General features: G+C 53.4%; 1 protein-coding gene across 3 annotated transcripts in view; it reads left to right on the forward strand.

The window, feature by feature from the left end:
* Positions 1-758: 758 nt before the first annotated feature.
* Positions 759-19,810, forward strand: part of Actn1 (actinin alpha 1) — a 99,203-nt gene continuing 80,151 nt past the window's right edge. For 2 of the 3 annotated variants that reach the window (XM_052739449.1, XM_052739450.1), the window contains exon 1: positions 759-1,095. In XM_052739449.1, the coding sequence (XP_052595409.1) occupies positions 991-1,095 (105 nt within the window). In that variant the 5' untranslated portion in view covers positions 759-990. The remainder of the gene's footprint in view (positions 1,096-19,810) is intronic. The other variant, XM_052739448.1, reaches the window with a different exon arrangement.

Genomic DNA, 19,810 nt, shown 5'->3' on the forward strand with positions numbered 1-19,810 from the left:
CCACCCATGAAGCCCGCAGCTGCCCAGTGCCCCCCGGCCCTAGAGAAGTATCCAAAGGACCCTTGGCGAGGTAGGGACGCTCAGTGGCCTGAGAACCGTTGGCTGGTCACAAACCTGGCTCTGGCAGGGCAGGGATCAGCCTGGTCCCAAGGGGCGGGACCGGAGCGGTGGTGGAATCAGGAAATTCCTTTTTACTGTAGGCCCTCGCCACCCCTTTCCAGGGTACTGACTTGTCCCGACCCAGGTTCCCTGAGAAAAAGAAAACGAAATACGCCTCGGGTTTCCCCTCGCAGATCTGGGGTTCGGAGCTCTCGTGGGACCGCAGGAACACCGGTGCGCCCAAGTTCCAGGCCTTCCCGCCGGCAGGGAACCGGGCCAATCCTCGGCGGCTCCCGCGACTCCTGAGCTCAGTGCTGTTTGGTCCCCGAGCTCCGGGAGGCGTCCCCCGGCTCCACTCCGGTTCAGCTTAAGGTGGTGTCACATGAGCTGCGGGGGAGTGGGAACCCAGGGAGTGGGCGGTGGCGTGCACGCCCGGAGGGGGCCGCCCAGTCCACCTATATGCACAGAGACCCGCCTGACGGATGCCAGGAATTCCCAATGAGAGGCGCTGGGGGGAAGTTTGGGCAACTCGGCCTGGCCAATGGAGAACCTCGGGAGGGCTCTGCCCCTTCTCCCCGCCCCCGCCCGCCTCGGCTCCGGCAGCGCGAGTGTTCACCGAGCGCAGTGTGCGTGGAGATTAGGTCGGAGCGCGCGCCCCAGGAAGGCAGTCCGCGAGCTCCAGCCGCCGCCGTCAGCAGCCGCCGCCGCAGCAGCCTCCGCTAGCAGAGCCGCGGCGGAAGCGGGCTCAGGGGAGCGAGCCCGGCCCCGCCAGCCCAGCCCAGCCCAGCCCTGCCGACTCCCTCCCCACGCCCGGGCAGCAGCTGCCGTCGCCTGGAGAGAAGGTGGAGGAAAAAAAAAAAAAATCCCAGCCCCTAGCACGCGCGCACCATCATGGACCATTATGATTCCCAGCAGACCAACGACTACATGCAGCCCGAAGAGGACTGGGATCGGGACCTGCTCCTGGATCCGGCCTGGGAGAAGCAGCAGAGGAAGGTTAGCAGCTACCCCCACCCGCCGCATCCCCGAGTCCCGATCCCCTCTGCCCGCCGCACTCCTGGGCTCCCGGCTGGAAACCAGTTCCCGGCGCGCAAGAGCGGAGGCGGGGACAGCGCGGCCACTGTGAGGTGGGGTATTGGGTTACAGGCACCGGGCGGAAGAGGGGAGCACCCCTGCCCTGTAGCCCGCGAACGGCGAGCCGCAGCTCGGGGAGGTGGCCCCGCCGGCGGGCAGGTCGCCTCGGGGCGGGTGGTCTAGGCCACCCCGCTGCTGCCGAAACCGTGCCGGCGTGGGCAGGGCGTGGGGGCGGTGCTCCAGAGGCTGGGGCTGAGACTTCGGCTCCATAGCTGCTTACTCGGGATCGATTTTCCCCTTCCTCCCCTTCTTCCTGGCGCCTCCATATGGCGTGCGGTGGCAGCGCGCTTCCTGGGCCGCCCCTGGGGCTCTGTACCGTAGGGGCGAGCTGCCCCGGACTCTGCGCCCCTAGCCGGGTCGGCAGACAGTCAGCCGAGCGGGTGCCGGAGGCTTTGGCGGCCGCCTCGACATCTACCTGGAAGTGGACGTGCTGGAGTGCGGCTGGGGCCGAGGAAAATCGGGGGGCGTTCGCGGGCTCCCCAGGGCCCTGTGGGGGCGGGGTCAGGACGGTGAACCGTTTTATTGCTTAACTCGGTGACCTGGTGGCTGCAAGCCTTGCGTCTGCATTCTGCCCCACCGACTCGCTCTTTTCCTGGTGAAACGCGAGTTTGGGTAGCTTGGCTCTAGTTGAGGGGCTCCGTCCGGGGTGAGGGACAGTCTCAGAAGATATTTGAGGTCCTTCTCTGAGGATCCCTGCTCAGCCACGAGCTGTGTCCTAGACGCCATCAAGCGAGGTCCTGGATCTGCTGCCCGGTCTGGGCTGGCGAATTGGCGATGGGTCCCGAGTGTAATGGCTAGTGGTAGGAAGGGGTCAGAAACCACTTTTGGCAGGGGGGATGGGGGGTGGGGAGGGTATTAACCCTGCTGCGGCTTCCTGCCTGCGCAGAGAGCCCTTTCCCTAGACAGCCACGTACCCTGAACCCCCCTCCCATTCCCGTCCAGTTCCTCCCCATTTCATACCTCCCCCCCCTTCGTGATCTGGGTATGGGGGGGGGGGGACAGGATGGCGCGTCCCTCTGGATAGTGCGGTTAGGGCTGGGCTTGAGGGAGAATGCTCATGTCCAAAAATGGTAACATTCATTCCCTTTTTTAAACTTAAAAGGGGGGGGGGGAGTTTAGAGAGCCGACTGAAGTTTTTTTTTTTCCTTCAACTAAAGGCATCCTGTATTAGCTCACTCAGGAATCCTAAGCCCTGAAACGGTGCCCTTTTACTCACTCCATCAGACAAGCAGAGGTAATTTAAAACACACCACAATGGGCTTCCTTAAGCAGGCGACCTGGGGCCCTGCCCCTGTCTCCTACAGCAACATCGACTTAAGAGAGTCCCTTGGCTTTGAACTGAGTTCTTTGTAATGTATTGGTAGCTTAAAGACGCCGCCCTCTTCCTGTCCGCCCCCTCCCCCTCTTCTGGAGCTGAGGGCTGAGGGTCTTTCTCCCTGTTTTACTCACTGAGTAGTTTTATTTCCTGGAACGGCTGTTGGAGGAGAAAAAACGGGGTGAGCTGATCCGAGACTCCCACGGCCGACAAGGGATCTCCCTCCTCTGCTCGGTTCTCTTTCAAAAAAAGAAACAGAAAGCAAAACAAAAAACCCAAAAACTTTCTCAAGATGGTCAGGAGGGGTGGGATCGCAATGGTGGAAATCTTGGGATCTTCCATGAAGAACAGAAGTCCCTTTCAGGGGTTCACCTTCGTGCTGGAAGAGACAGAAGTGATGGAGCTGTTGGAGAGCCAGACCCAGTGAGGGCTGTAGGACTCCGTTCCTGGCATCCAGACACTGAGTCTTGGGTCTATGTGTTCACTCAGTATTAAAGAATGAATGGCTGAAAGATCGTATTCAGTGAGGTTGGAGAGAAAATGGTAGATTTCCAGAACTCTGACCTGGGAGGATCAGACTATCTAGGGAATTTGGTCATCTCTGGGCATATGTAACACAGGTAGGCTGATGCTGGCTAATGTGTGCCAGCATGGTACCTGTTCTATCTTGTAGATCCCAGCAGCTCTGTGAGCCAGGCACATGTAAGGATGAGTTATCCAGGATAAGAGAGAAGTAGCCGGGGCTGGGGGCTGGTGTGTGGTGGACCGGGAGGTAGCTGGAGGAAGGATGGGAAGGGAGCTAGGTCTGTCATTCCAAGCCAGAGGGTTTTGGTGTCTGGGAATGTGTATCTGCTTGGGTTGATAGTGGGGGCCTCCCAGAAGGCACTCTGCTTTTGACTTGGAAAACCTGGTCCAAGGTTGTGGCCGGTGCCATTCATTCTCTGTGTAACCTTTTGTGAACGTCAGGTTCCCTGTCTGCAGAATTTTGGCCCTGCCTAGTTCTTAGGATACACAGAGGGGGCATTTCTTAAGGCAGAGCAGCATCTTGTAGATTTTGCTTTTCTTTCTACAGACTGGGAATGGAGAGGGTGTTAAATGGGACCATTGCCCACAAGGGGACAGGGCTGAAGGAGGCAGGGGAGAATTGCGGGGGAGTGGGCGGGGGCATGTTCAGTTGGAGTCAAAGGTTACATCACAGAAGGCAGAGGGGAGCCTGCTTTTAGCTTAGCCCTGGTGCAGCGTGGCTGTTGGTGAGACTGTGGGCAAGTCATTTCCTTCTGTCGGCTCTCTCTGTGTGGTTTATGTGTGGGTTTGCCTGTGTGGTGGCTAGAGGCTGGTGTCTGGTGTCTTCCTGAGTCACTCTCCACTTTATTTATTGAGATAGGGTTTCTCTCTATGTCCTGCCCTGGCTAACCTGGAACTCTGCAATGTAGAACAGGCTGGCCTCGAACTCACAGAGATACTACATGCGTTTGCCTCCACATGTTGCCAACTCTCCTTTATTTTTGAAAACAGAGTTTCTGTCACTGAACCTGGAGCTCTTGATTCAGCCAGTCTGGAGGGTCAGCAAACTCCAGGGATGTCTCTCTGCCCCTTGCAACTGCTGAGGTTACAGGCATATGCCACTGTACCCAGCTTTTTTTTTTTTTTTTTGGTTTTTCGAGACAGGGTTTCTCTGTGTAGCATTGCGCCTCTCCTGGAACTCACTTGGTAGCCCAGGCTGGCCTCGAACTCACAGAGATCCGCCTGCCTCTGCCTCCCGAGTGCTGGGATTAAAGGCGTGGGCCACCACCGCCCAGCGTACCCAGCTTTTTATGTGGGTGCTAGAGATTGGATTAGGTACTTAATGCTTGGGCAGAAAGCCCCTTAGTGACTGAACCATCTCCCCAGCTCCTGGCTTTTTCTAGATATAGTTCCACAAATGCTTGTGAGCAGTGACTGTGAGCTTGGTTGAGCAGTGACTGTGAGCTTGGTTGAGTTCTAGGTGTTGGTAGTGGAAGATAAGAACCGAGTAAGATAGAACCTGATGCGTTTCTGCCCTACCGAGACTCCCCCTCCTTCCAACTCTTACCCGTTCCTATGAAATGATGTGGTAGGAACTGCTTCCTTGGTGGAGGTGGATGCAGGTAGAAGCCTGAGCAGGCAGGAGGTATGACTCAAGGAGCCAAAGGGGGTGGGATGGCTGTGCTTATAACCCTTCTCCAAAGAATGCTTTGGGGCAGAGTTCTTGGCTGGTCCGCATACTTCCAAATGCCGCCGTGGCACAGAACCTGTGGACTGGGAGGAGATGCAGCTCTAGTCGCCTTCCTGACTTCCAGGCTGAGGTCTGAAGTCATCTTTCTCTCCCGAGACAGTTCTTTTCATGATGACCAAAGACCTCTCTGTGTTCCCTCATGGAGATCTCACCACACCCTAAAATGTACGTGCACAGAAGTCAAGCGGGATAAAGAGAATATTGACTTGGTGTTAGGTCCTGGACCTATCCTCTCACTGTGACCTTGGGCCAGCTCCTTTCAGCTTTGGCCTCCATAGTTGTAAAAACTAGCTGATGCCGTTTTAACTTGAGATGTGAGGAGGTGGTCTTGCTGTTCAACTATATTCTCCTCTCTGAAGCCTTGGAGGTTCTGGGTGACCGTGTAGTCCCACAGGTGTCAGCCCTGGGGCTTTTCACAATAAGGCATGTCATCAGTACTTGTTGAGTGAGTAGCTGTTGAAACAGAGCGGCGTTGGCAGGTGAATGAAAACGGCCGTGGATAAGACCCAGATCCCAATGCTGCACCAGTGGTAGGCTGGGTCTCAGGGAGACAGGCCACCTCATGCACACTGTTTTCTGGGTAGCTGGGCCATCTCATGGGAGCTTACCCAGGATTTCCGAAGGGAGTGAAAGGGCTTGAAGGAGGGACTAAACATCCCAAATCAGGGCCACCCTGGGAGCCATCCTTTTTGGTCCTCTTGACTGCTGCCTAGTACCTGTGACAGGTGGGGGGGGGGAGGGGCAAGAACCCAGGCTGTCCTGGTCTTTGCTGCTTTCCTGGTGCTGAGCACAGGGATAGGGCTCGGTTGAGGCTGCTGCTTGAGGATGTGGATGCTCTGTTTCTAAATAAAGACCCAATCCTAGACCTGCATCCTGGCTCCAGCTTCTGCAGATAAAGGTGCACTGTGTGTGTGTGTGTGTGTGTGTGTGTGTGTGTGTGTGTGTGTGTGTGTGAAGTGTTGGTTCCTTCACTGACTAGCTGTGCCATCTTGGAACTACTTAGTGAATTCTAGGCCAGCTTGGTCTACATAATGAGACCGTCTCAAAGCCCTCTTTCTCCCGCCCCCTGCAAAAAAAAAAACCAAAAAACCAAAAAAACAAACACACCAGGAAAAAATACTCAAAACTTGTGTCATTGTGTTACAGTACAAGAAGGACACACAGAGAGCGAATGTCCTTTAAGAGCCATTTAGCCCAGGAATTTGCCCTGCCCTCACACCTTCCAGCACCTTCCCCAAGCTCACTGGATATGGCTCTTTTCTCTCCAAACCCTGCTCCACATGGGTAGGCTGGGAACAGGTGCCCCATTGATTAAGCAATGGATAAAACCTGAAGGAGAAGTGGGGGAGGGAAGGGTTGGGCCATCAGGCCCCAGGTGCCAGCTGGCCCAAGACCAGGCAGGTGTGAGAAGGCCTGGCTTGTGGCCCGAAAACCAGAGTGTCCAACAATGAGACACTAGAGGTGGGCTTGTAGGAAGAAGAGGCTGGCAGGCTCCTGAAGGGTACATGGTCAATGTCTTCCAGAGGAATCTCTTCCTTGAGGCTAGCTTTGAGAGGTGCTTCAAGGCTGCTACCTCCACACCCTCTCTAAAAAGGCTTGGCGCTGGGCACCTGGCCACCTGGCCACAGACCGGAAATTGGGCTCGAGGGCTTGTCACACGAGATGTGGGACTTTCTGTGGGTCTAGAGCTGGAGTGGGATAGCCCCAGCCTGCGCTATGACCTGGTCACAGATGTACTAATGTGTGGCTCCTGGAGAGAGTCCAGTCCTTGATGCAGTCGGACTGTTGATGACTACCGGAACCAGTTCCGCTGGTGGTGGGTCCTGACAACCACAGCTGAGGTGGAGAGGGGACCAGAAAGACCCGCAGTCATACTGCTAGGCTGTGTCAGTTCTAGCTGCTGGAGTGAGTGGCTGATGGGCCTTGAGGCTGTGGTAGGGACGGAGGCTGCACACAGCCCGGGGTGGAGACGGTGTCCTGCATGTGTAGTTTGAGTAAAAGGGTATAAAGAAAGAGGTTTCTGCTGGGAAACCGAGCATGCTGCAGGATTCAGAAAGGGTGAGATGAGAGGCTTGGGAGGGGCAGAGCAAGCCACCGAGAGTCAGGTACTGGGGACACCCTCTCGATGTTCTTTCTCTCTGAGCATTGATCTTCATTTGGCCTTGGGCTCACCCTACTTCTCTCTTTCCTTTCTCCCTCTTGCCCCCCCCCCCCCAGGAGCGGGAGGGGACAGGGTCTCATGTAGCTCAGGCTGGCCTGGAATTTTCTGTGTAGCTGGGAATGACCTGCCTCTGCGATCTAAGTGCGGGGAGTATAGATGTGTAACAGCATACACCGTGGTGCTGGGAATTGAACTCAGAAGAGTTGCATGCATAGTGGGCAAGCATTCTACCAACTTGGCTACCTACCCAGCCCCCGGCCCTTCACTTTCGATGGTTAGGCCAGGCTGTCCAAGCAGGTCACTGGTCAGACTCTTAAAAGGCCTACACCTCTTCTGGTACAGTTAGGGTCATCCCAGCCAGCCAGCCTTGGTGATCCGCAGTCTGACATGCAGCCAGGGATCACCTGCCCTCCTTCCTGTCTCTGCATTTTCTCCTCTTGAGATGGCCAGCGGCCTCACATCTCTCTGCAGGAGCAGTCCCTGTGAGCTGGGCTCATTTATTCAGCAAGAATACTGGCAGGGCCAGGTGTGGGGCGCATGCCTTTGATCGCAGCACTTAACTTAGGAGACAGAGGCAGGTACGTCTGTCAGCCTGGTCTCTGTGGTGAGTTCCAGGCCATCCAAAGGCTGCAGAGTGAGACCCTGCCAAAATGAAATCTTGGCAGGTTCTACAGCCTTTCCACTGGAGGTGGTTTTTAACAGTTATAGTCTGCGGCTCCTCAGAGAGGTCGTGGCCCAGAGGCCCCAGGCAGAGGAAGCCTTGCAGCCCATATACCAGTGCTGTTCATGTGGGTCAGTGGAGTCCTACTTACTCTTCAGGTCAGGTTTCTGCTCACTCAAACCTGGCCCTGACCCAGGCAAGGAACCTTGAGGGGACAGGGACCCAGATGACCCAGGACAGCAGGCCCAGCCCCATTGTACCACCAAGATTTGCCACCTGTTCCCATCCTTTCTTCCCTGCACATGAAGATTGAGGGGACAGAGAGTTCCTCGGGCCTTCTCTCATGGCCTTCTACTGACTGGGGGTGGCGGGTATTTCACAGGACTTTTAGGAGTCCAGCCTACAGTGGCTTTCCTGAGGGCCTGTGTGCATATGTGTTCCTGTGAGTTGGGCCCTGCTGCTGTGACATTTCACAGGTGGAGAACTCTCTGACCTTTTCAGGATCTCAAGGTCAGGGCGACGGTGGCTTGAGGATCCGAAGCTGGTGGTTCCACCCCGCTCTGGTGTTTGCTTTGCTGCGCCACTTATAAAATAGTCTGTGTGCGTAGGAACATGAAGCAAAGATGGACGTATACAAATAAAACCCCAGGGGTGGACATGTTCTGGAATTAGACAGTGGTGATGGATCCAGAATTACTGGATTGTGCAGAGCAAAAATGGTGACACTGATGTGATGGGAATTAGGTCCCAATTTTGAAAAATCCAAGAAAAGACTAGTGTAAGGAAGACGCTGACAGATGCCTGTCATCCTACCCTCCCAAATGTGAATGCTGTCACGGGAGTTAGGATGGCATCTGCCATCCTCATAACTTATCCTTACTTGTGCAACTCCCCCTCCCCACCCCCCCCCACCCCGCCCCTTTCTCCTTGCTTGCTATCTGCTCCTAAGCTGGGATTTGGAGCCATGAACCATGGTAGAAGAGCTGAAGAGTCATCAGGAAAAGAAGCATTTCTTTCTTTCATTACCACCCCCCACCCCCCCCACCCCCCACCCCCCCCCCCCCCACCCCCCCACGACAGGATTTCTCTGTGTAGTTTTGGTGCCTGTCCTGGATCTTGCTCTGTAGACCAGACTGGCCTCGAACTCACAGAGATCCCCCTGGCTCTGCCTCCCGAGTGCTGGGATCAAAGGCATGAGCCACTGCTGCCCGATGAGAAGCATTTCTGTAGAGTGTGATGGGCCCCGCTCTTGGAAACTGTCTTGAGAATATAGGACACATAAGCACAAGAGAACAGGGCTGGGGCAGAAAGGTGGCTTTTCTTATCTTCCCAAGTCCCTGCCTGACTTGTGAGAGAGTCCTGGGGATGTTCAAATATGAAACCCTGTTGGACTGTGGTCACTTCTCACTTCTTGCCTTCTGTCATCCCCAGGGTCAGCAGCAAGGGCAGCTTTCCTCAGGGTCCGAGGCAGGCATGGGCTGGAGAGGCAGCCGTACTTCCCTGGGAAGTTGCCTAGCAATAGTGGGTAGGTGACTTAGCCCACTACAGAGGTGGGAGGAGAATAAGAGGCAGTGAGGATGGGAACTGGGCGTAGATGCGTTTCCAGGGATGCTGTTCCCCTGGAAACTGCCTGCTTGGTCCTTGGCTACCATGGGCCTCTCATGGGGCTGTGATTTGCTCTCCACTGAGAGGGATCAGAGGCCTCTCCATGCCTGTGTCCCAAAAGGTCCAGGGTGGAGGACATGGAGGAATCCTTGCATGCCAGACCATAAGTCAGCCATGTTCCATCAGTGGCCTCCATTAGCACTCCCAGCAGCAGGGAGCAGGGATGTGGGAAGGTCATTCTTCCTAGAATGACCTGAACTTAGAGATACAGAATGACCTGCTCCCAAGCACACAGAGAAAGGGCTGGACATGCAGACCCAGGTGTTCATTTTGGTTTGAAGCGTTTCAGAAGGCCAAGATACCGAGAGGAAAATGTAAACACTGTCCATCTCCTGGGGGAGGAAAGAGAAGATTCTTGAAGGCGGATTGGCTAGGAGAACGGTCTGTTTTTCATCACTCAGCCAACTAGTATTTATTAATAGTATTTTGGTTCTCCAAGTAAGTAAAAGGACCAATGGTTCATGATGATTAAAGGCTAAATGATTTAGATGACCTTGGTCTGCACAAGTTTTCGAGGAAGGCAATGTTGGTATATTTTGCTAGATGGGGCAATTGAGACCCAGAGAAGTAACCTGCCCAGGAGCTGACTGACCGGTCAGTATACTGGGTTATGAACAAAGTTAGGCAGGTCAACTTCAGAATTCTGATTTTAACCATATGTGCAGACACACCCTCGGCTGTGAAGGGGCTTGTGTTTTTTTTTTTTTTTTTTTTTTTTTTTGGTTTTTCGAGACAGGGTTTCTCTGTGTAGCTTTGCGCCTTTCCTGGAACTCACTTGGTAGTCCAGGCTGGCCTCGAACTCACAGAGATCCACCTGGCTCTGCCTCCCGAGTGCTGGGATTAAAGGCATGCGCCACCACCGCCCGGGGGGCTTGTGTTTTAACTGAGGCTTTAGTCTTAAATGTGAGTGAATAATAACTCGAGGTGGTGTGTAATCAAGTGCTTATTTTATGATTCATGATTTTTCACATTTATACTTTTGTATTAATCATGATGTGATTTATTGCCATTAATGGCGATGAGCAAACTTGTGAGGATGAATCTCCATTTTAGGGTAGAGAAATCAAGGCTCAGAAAGGTCAGGTGACTTTACCTAGGTCTTGGACACAACTTGAATGTTTAGGGTGAATTTTGATGAAAATCTTGGACTGACGGAGCCTGGCTGACACAGACACTTCTGAAGTGACTGTTCTTAGTTGGAAAGGTAGTGGGGGTGCCAGTGGCCACCTTGTGCACCCCCAAACTGCTCCTAGCCCTGACTCCAGCTTTTAGGGAGTAGCCTCTCCTGCTTTGGGGTTCAGCAGCCCATCCCCGCTGCTTCCCGCTCTCACCTGCTCTGCCCTTTGTTTGGGTTCACCTGGGGGACCAGGAAGGCTTTGCTCCAGGCAGCAGGGCTCATTAAGGTTATTTTGAGTATAGGAGTCCATACTTTAAGCCTTGAGAGTACTGTGCACAAAGGTGTGGGGGCTTAGGCTGGCTTTTAGCGTGACAGGACTGGACTTTTCTGGGCCAGACTGATAACAACATCACCTGCCAGAGGACAGTGTCATTTTGAACCCCAGCATTGAACATCATAGGGCCTCGAAGGGCCTTAAGCCAGAGGCCCCAAGTCTCTTCTGGGTGGAAAGGCAGTCAGTCGGGGAGAGTGCCTCTTTGGTTACCTTGTGACTCCTGCTTGGTGGTTGGGGCCTGTGGGGCTGTCTGGAGTAGGGTTGCAGGCCATAGGATTGTGTTGCCGGGCCAGGGCTTGTAGATTTATTTCTTTTAGTTGTTTGAGACAGGTTTTTTGCTCTGTAGCCCAGACTGACCTGGAACTCACTGTGTAGCCCACTCTGGCCACAAATGTGCAACAATTCTCCTGCCTCAGTCTCCTGAGTGCTGGAATTATAGGCACGTTATAGGTGTGAGCTACCATGCCCAGCTTCTGAAGATATTTTAGTATAGGTTGAAACATGAGGATTCAGAGAAAGAAAGGTGCTCAGAAGAAAGTAAGAGGCACCCGAGAGCAGGGGCGGTGTGGGTTTCTCAAAGTGAAATCTCAGAAAGAGGCAGGGCATGATCAAATGTGGCTAGGGGCTCCTCCAGGGAAAGTTGCCCTCCTAAGAATTTCTTTGAAAGTCATCTGCAGAAGTGGATATGATGGGAGAAAGATGGATTGGTGCTGGATTCCATTTTTTTCCCCCCCCAGTCCTCTGTAAGTGAAATGTCACAGGGGAAGGAACCTGGAGGTGAGTGGCCTCCCTCAGGCAGATGTCTGGATGTATCTTGTCTTTCCATGTTGGACAAGAAACCTCCTGTCTAGCATGTGGAGGGCTGTGAGGACCAGGTCCTGTCTCGTATCCCATGGAGAGACCGACCGTACAGATTGTGGTTTGGGGATAGAGAGAAAGTTGTCCGAGCACAGGCCCCTGTGTGTCTCTCTGGCTCCCAGCAGCCCCTCTGTTATTTTTGGCTGTAGCCTTGGCTTTGAAGGTGGAGTGGTTCCCTTCAAACACCACAGACATCCTCCAGATAATAAATAACGGCACCTTCCAGCCGAGTTCCCGATATTTCCGAAGGGCCTTTCTTTCCAGGAACCCAAAGTGCTTTTCCAGACTCAGCTCTGGGAGCTGGGCTGAGGAGGAGGCACATGAATGTGTTTTCCTGGAGGCGGGAACTGGGCTCGGATCCCTGTTTCCTGCCCTTTGGGTTACTATGGCCAGGACTAGAGGTGTCTTTGTACACAGGAGGCCCTGAGCTTGCTCACCCACCCCCTTCACTCTGTGACACCTTCCCCCCTTTAATTGTTCAGTGCCGTGGTTCTGGGATTGGGATCTAGGACCTTGTGCATAGTAGGCCAGGGTGATATCATCACTCTCCTTTTTTAAAAAAAATTTAAGTTAGCTGGGCGGTGGTGGCGCACGCCTTTAATCCCAGCACTCGGGAGGCAGAGCCAGGCGGATCTCTGTGAGTTCGAGGCCAGCTTGGTCTCCAAAGCGAGTTCCAGGAAAGGCACAAAGCTACACAGAGAAACCCTGTCTCGAAAAACAAAACAAAACAAAAAAAAAAAAAAAAAAAAAATTTAAGTTGAGCAACATGGGGCTGGTGAGGTGGTTGTCAGCAGGTAAACGGACTTGCGCCCCACTCCTGACAGCCCTGGAGTTCCGGTTCGGTCCCTGGAACTCACAGAGTGGAAGAAAAGAACCCGTTCCTGGAGGCCGTCTGCACAGGTGCACATAATAAGTTCAGGGATAAACGGGATAAATGTTTAAAAAGTTAAGCATTTATAAACGAAATTTATAGCCTGAGTAGTTAAGTATGTATTTAGCTTTATCTTGTATATGTTTGTGTGCAAATAAATATGTATGCACACACACACATCAAGACATACACCGATTTATTTATTCATTCATTCATTCAGTGTTTGGATTTTTGAGACAGGGTTTGTCTGTGTATCCCTGGCTGTCCTGGGACTCTGTAGACAGCCTGGCCTCGAACTCAGAGGCCCACTGGCCTCTGCTTCCTGAGTGCTGGGATTAAAGATGTGCACCACTACTCCTGGCTTTATACATTTATTTTTAAGATTAAGAAATGTACTGGGCGGTGGTGGCGCACGCCTTTAATCCCAGCACTCGGGAGGCAGAGCCAGGCGGATCTCTGTGAGTTCGAGGCCAGCCTGGGCTACAGAGTGAGTTCCAGGACAGGCACCAAAGCTACACAGAGACACCCTATCTCAAAAAAAAAAAAAAAAAAAGAAAGAAAAAAGATTAAGAAATGCTACTTTGGTGTTTGCATCAGAGTCTGTCTACCACTGCCCTAAAATTGAGGCTGCTTGGCATGAGCGGTAAGGTCACTCAGGCACCCAGGGTGGCAGACTGGGAAACCTCCCAGGCCTCTCTCCATAGAAGCCCCTGGTTGAGGAGCAGGTCTAACGTAAGGTCTAACCATACTGGACCAGTGACTGTGACTGGGGATGTGTCCCAGTCCCACGAAAGCACAAGAGCTACCCATAGTACCGTGGGTTGGCCTGGGCACCTCCTCAGTGTTTCCCAGGCTTCCATTTAGGCTTTCTGTGATGAGATGGCTGGCAGAAGGTGAAGGGTTTCTGGAAAGACCCGAAAGGTTCAGGTGAGACAGCAGGTATTTCTAGAGTTTCTGTTTCTGAAGCTAGTTCACAAAGAGCATGCCGGCTTTAGAGTTCTATTTTAAGGAAATGGCACATTGGAGTTGAGGCCCCAGAATTCTCTGGAATCTCATTGGCTCCCCTGTTGGCATGAACCTGTATCCTGAGTTCGATGTTTTTATTAATAAAGCATATGATCGTATTAACCCTGCCCAGGTAGCTGGCGTGTACCTGTGCCTGTTTTAAAACTGGAGACAAGCTCGTAGCCCCCCAGCCCGATGTGTGTTGCTCTGTTTGCGCACATCTGTGCTGGAGTGCTGCATCCCATTTCCAACTGAGGCCTGGAGGCTTTGCCCACGTCTCGTGGCTCCTTGCAGGTGACAGGTAAACCTAGCTTCCTGCCTCTGGTGGGAGGACAGAAGTCAGTCTCAACGTGCTCTTTCCTTCCTAGGCATGTTTTTGGCATCTGGCTTCTGTGCCTTATGGTTACCTGCTCTCATGTCCTGCCTGCCATCTTGGGGCTTTGAGGTCAGGGCCTTGAGGACCCACACCCCACCTTGTTATTGTCTTTTCAGAAGAGTAGCTTGCTCGCCTTATTTATTTACTTACTGTTTTGTTTGCTTGAGATAGGGTTTCATGTATCTTAGGTTTATTATGTAGCCAAAGTAGACCTTGAACTGCTGATCCTTTTCCTTCTATCTCCAAGCCCTGGAATTATAGGTATGTTCCTCCAAGCCTGTTTTTCTGCAGCGATGGGGATTGAAAGCAGGGTTTGTGCATTGGTATGCTACCAACTGAGCCACATCCCGCACCCCCCTCCCTCCCCCTTTTTTTTTTTGAGAAGAGTCTTACTACGAAATGGAGCTTGATCCTCCTGTATCACGTTTCTGAGCTCTGGGGTTCTGAGTATCCACCCCCCCCCCCCCCCCCAGATACTCACTGCTTGCCCTTACTGAGGATTGAATCCCTGGCTTTCTACCTGCTGCTGGGCTACATCCCTAGCTGTATTTATTACTTCTTGGTGAAGCAAATCTGTAACTACAAACTTACAAGTGAATTCATAGTTTATGCCTCACCGTGGTGACTTGCAGTATTTGGAATCTAATTGTACCCTGTAAGACAGACTCTCCCGATGGGGCGGGGCTTGGACGAATAGAAGAGTTTTGGGTCATGGCACAGGTGGGGAGCTATGGTAGGCCACTCTTGGTCAGTCCCATTCTCAGGCCCTGAGGACAGCTAGCGGGATGACAGGCATGTCACCTCTGTCCCTGCCTGGTTTCTCTGCTCCCCGGTCTTCTCTCCTGACTGTCGGCCACTAGCTGTTGCCTTGCCCAGTTGGCCCCTGGGCTCCAGCATGGGCTGGCGAGAAATCTGGAAGAGACAGATGTGTTGGCAGGCTGTTGGCAGCCTTGCTAAACGGTCTGAGAGAGTCACTGTGAAATTCGTGGCTCTGAGGACATTTGGAGGATCAATGATCTGAGGTGCCTGGGACAGTAGAAAGTATATGTTTCCCGAGTCCCCTAGCAAGTGTGAGTCCTCAGAAGCCTTCCTGACTGGTGGCGCCCAGCTCCCTGAAGACAAGGCACACAAAAGCTTGTGTGTAGTAGTGGTTCCCTAACTCACCAGGTGCCTCTGGCCAGGTGTCTGGGTGGCCGTGGTCTAGCAGGAAACTCTTGGGTGTCATGGTCCGAGTGACCAGTGCCACTCCAGCCATGAGGTTGCTTCCTGGGTTCAGGACAGAGGTCTGCTTTGCTCCCCAGATTCAGATGTACCTGGGGGCCATCCTCATCACTGGACTGGGTCAGAGCCTTGGACGAGTTTAGACCCTGCCACGCCTCTCGTTACACTCCTGTTGTGTTCAGTCACAGGGTGGTAGGGTGCTGTCGATGACCTCCCGGCTCTCTTGGAGATAGTCCAGCTGCCGTTTTTCCTCCTGACCATCTGCACACTCCAGATTCCTCTCCTGAGGAACTCGCCATGCCGGCCCCTCCCACAGTACCCTGCCCTTTCTCCCTGGAGGCTGGGATGATTGCATTTGGCTGGGATCCCTGCTTCAGAAAATCTTAGGGAGTTTCTGGTCCCCTTGTGTGAGCCTGGGGGCCCCACAGGAAGTCAATGTATGGTCTTGGTTTTTCTTCTCCTTCCATGGATGGCGTAATGTGTGTTCTTCCTGAGGGGCGGACCTTAGTCTGCTGTCTTTAGTAACCTTACCCTTGGGGTGTGGAACTAGATAGAACCATGGGGCCTCCAGTTGGCCAGGACATGGTGTCCAGTAAGGCCTGGTTCTCTTACCACCTTCCCCCTATTGGGACTTTGGAGAGTGGCATTTGTGACACTGTCTTCTTTGAACTATTAGCTCCAAGAGCTGCTTGGCAGAGTCCTGTCCCGTTCCCTCAGCACAGGAACTTTGGTGCTGCGGAGTGCCAGGGCCTCGGGAGGCCTTGGGGCTTTTGTTGGTGCTGCGAATGTCCCTTGTCATGCTGGACCAGTCATATCTGAGCATCGCTATATAACCCAGGAGCCTGCATCACAGAATGGTGGTCGGTGCTCGATGTTGGTTGTTGGTTCTCAGGGCCTTGACTCGATCACCGCGTGAGAATTATCTCCAAGGCCTGGGCCGTGCCAGTGTGCTGTCTCTGTCCCCTTTTTTCTGTTTGTTTGTTTGCTGTTGAGACAGGGTCTTACTGTGTAGCTCTGGCTGCCTGGAACTCTCTAGGTGACTGCCCGCTGGATCTCAGAGAGTTCCGCCCGCCTCTTGCCTCTGCCTCCCAAGGGCTGGAATTAAAGGTGTGTGCCATGGTTCTTGGTTCGTTGGTTTGTTTTTATTCATGTGTCTGCTGTGTGAGTGTCTGTACACTTGTGCCAGAAGAGAGTATCCGATCTCCTGGAGCTTGAGTGAGAGGTGGTTCCGAGCCGCCTAACGTTGGTGCTGAGAATTGAACTGAGAAGTACGCGCTCTTAACCACTGAGCCATCCCACCCCCACCCCCCCAACGCCCTGTGGGCTATGAAGCAGATTCTTCAGGTGACCTTGAAATCGGCCTCTGGACTTCCCAGCCCGTCTCTGACGCTAACCATTATGCAGTCTTACCTGTGTAACCTTCTGTATTCAGTTTGCAAGAGTTTCACCCCACCTGGAGGGTGAGCAGGGCCAGGTGGGTGGAGCCAGGTGAATGTCCTTCCCTGCTAGGCAGACCCAGAAGTCAGGGCTCCACTACATAGGCCCAGCCTTCTCTGACCATGGAAATGCCTGGCTAGGGTGTGGCCTGGAGTGGGAAGCCAGTTGCCCCAGGACATCGGAGTGAGGCCTTGTGTTGGGGGCTAGGAGTGGTGCCTTAGCTTTGTCCCTTAACCTGGGTGCCCTTAGGCAGGCATGATCTAGGGTCCAGGAAGAATGGGGACTATCTCGACTCTTCGCTAGGCAGGGATATCATAATCAGCCCCTGTGTTGCCTTGGCTGCCATTGCCTGTGTGAGGGAGGCTGCTTGCCCGGTGGGCTCAGTGGGTCTAAGAGCCTGGCCAGCCCCCAGAGCAAGACGTTTTGTGTGGAATCTAAGGAGAACTGTGCGTGCGTGCGTGCGTGCGTGTGCGTGCGTGCGTGCGCGCGCGCGTGTGTGTGTGTGTGTGTGTGTGTGTGTGTGCGTGCGTGTGATAGGTGGCCTTGTTCCTCACTTGTCTGCTCTTAAAGCCTGCTCTTGCCCTTCTTACCCCGCAGCAGTCTGAAGAAAGCAAATCATAGAATGCCAAGTCAAGGGTCCTTGAAGGTTATGTGGATGAAGAGAGTGAAGTCCATTGTGGCGGTCTGATTTGGCCAGGGTCACACTGCCCCGATTTCATTCCCTGTAAGGCTGGCTTCGTGAAGGATTCAGAGTACATGGGAACCATCTTCTCCCATCCCTGCAAGCGGGCTCAAGAACCTCGGAGTGGACGCACCCAGCTCTGACACACCGTATTCTTGAGGCAGATAAAGCTACTGGGCTTCTGGCCAGTATGGGGGTGGCCCGTTTCAAGTGAATCCTGCAAGTTAGAGGTGGTGATGGACAGGCAAGCTTCTCTGCTCCAGTCTTCCTGGCATGGCCCCTTAATTTTGCATGTGAGCAGGGACACAGCCGTGTGGAGGTGGTGGCCATGGTGGCGTCAGTCCTGGGGATCACAGCTCATACTCATTACCACACACTCAGTCCTGTACTGAGTCCCAGTTCCTGCACTATCAGTGAGTCATTGTAACCACTTTCTAGAGAAATGGTACTCCGTCCGATATTGACAAAAACATCCTAGGCTTTGGTTAAGTCACTTGTCCCAACTTACACAACTCTTTGTAGGAGACTAAACATGGCTCCGAGGATTGTCTTGCTCAGAGCACATGAAATACTTGCTGCTGGGAAGGGGCACCTGCTCCAGTCCTGTCTGCCACAGGGAAGCCCCCCAGAGATGGAGCTGAATCTCTACTTCCTCAGGTCCCAGGAACTTCTCTCTTGACCAGAACATTCTTTTATTGATTTATTTCTGTTTTATGTACGTGGGTATTTTGCCCTAGATGTCAGGTCCCCTGGAACTGGAGTTATCCACAGTTGTGAGTTGCCATGTGGGTGCTGGGAATTGAACCCAGGTCCTCTGGAAGAACAGTCAGTGCTCTTAACCATCACTGAGCCATCTCTCTAGCCCTGACCAGCACCTTCTTAAGGAGCAAGGAGGTGACCTTGTCTGGTTACGGAAGCTGAAGTCCACGTGTGTCAAGTAGTGGAAATGGGGGTAGCCTGGGGCCATGTGGAGGCTTTTCATCCCACCATACTTCTTTTCTAGACCTTTCCTTCCTCCCTCCCTCCCTCCCTGCCTCCCTTCCTCCCTCTTTTCTGCTCTGTTGTTGTAGCCACAGCCCAGTACCAAGGATGGTCTTGGCGGCGACATTTTCTGTCAAGGCAGCTCTTCTAGCTCCTAGGAACCTGGTGCTGGCCCTGCCACTGTAGGCTGCCCTGACGAATCACCTCCCTGGTGTGGCGGTTGGCTGGGTAGAGACTGCTCTGTAGGTATTCCAGGCCTCCACTCTATCCGGAGCTGCTGTGGTCATGTCCCTCCCTTGCAGAGCCCCTGCTGACTGCTTCCCAAACACTGTCTTGATTTGTCCCCCTAACAATGTAGGGGACACAGGCGCCCCAATCCAAACTTTGAGAACTCTCTGAGGCTGTTAGAGCAGACTGACAGCCACAAAAGGTCTGTAAGGCTAAAGGCCCCCCACTCCCCAACACCAGAGTCAACAGAAAGTGGTAGGTGGCTCGTCCCCAGATCCCCAAACACGCTCTCCAGCCTGGCCCACAGCATCCCGGGCCTGTGAGAGTCTGAATGAGAAGCGGTCACCAGGCTCCTGGGAACATCTCCCTTTGTTGTGGTGTGGCTGGCTTGGAGCTGGGCCATTCACTGCAGACAACCCAGGCAGGTGAACACACGATGTAAAGATAACCAGAAGCCAGTCCGAGGCTGTCCTTCCAACGGCCTTGGCCCTGTGATTCCTTTTCAAGTAAAATTTTAGGTACCCACTATCACCTGGATCTGTTGACGGGGGCCATGGGAACCTGGTGGGTTGCATGTATCATTGTGACCCTGGGGACCTGGTTCTCCCGTAAGAGTATGATAAAGTTGAGAAATTCTTGCTGCTGCTGTGGACAATGATGATGAGGATGACGACGACCATCTTGCTGCCATTGCCGCCTCTGCCTCCTCTTCCCAGCTTCCCCCTCTCTTTCTCTTCCTCTTCGGTAGCCCACGCCGGCCTCAAGTGCACTGTGTGGCTGAGGATGACTTTGGGCTTCTGATTCTCCAGCCTCCGTCAAGGGCTGGGCTCGGGTATCACACCTTATTTAAGCTGTGCTGGGGATCAAACCGAAGGCTTGGTGCATGCTAAGTGTGTACACTACCAACTGAGCTACGGTGTGTCAGCCCCTGCTTAGGGTTCCTACTGCACCTCTATAGTGCCATTGTGTTACGCTTGCCTAAGAACAATAGGCCACAGCATCGAATCTGGGTGACAGGAGGCCACACCGCTTAGCTCTGTGTGAGTGCACAGTCATGTTTACACAATGACAAAACCCTCCTGACCGTGTAGGCAGGGCCCAGAGATGTCCTCGTTACCGAGTGATGCATGGCGAGAATGGTAATTTTACTAGTAATGTTGGGTGGTGTGGGTGCAAACCCTTCTAACAATGTGAGGATGAGGCTGTGCTCTGTTCTTTTTTTTACAGAAAAGCACCCCAGCAAGTACTTTCCACATAGGAACCGACCCAAGGTCTTGTTTCCTCCATTTTACAGCTGGGGAAACTGAGGTCCAGAGGTATAGTAAATGGCAGAGCTAGGATTTGAATCTTAAGGGCTATGATTCTTCCTTCTTCTTTTTTTTTGTTTTCCTCTGAGAGAGGTTCCCATCCT

The sequence above is a fragment of the Peromyscus californicus genome, unplaced genomic scaffold, assembly GCF_007827085.1.
Source record: "Peromyscus californicus insignis strain IS unplaced genomic scaffold, ASM782708v3 Scaffold_15__1_contigs__length_86483966, whole genome shotgun sequence".
In the NCBI taxonomy this organism is placed as follows: Eukaryota; Metazoa; Chordata; class Mammalia; order Rodentia; family Cricetidae; genus Peromyscus; species Peromyscus californicus.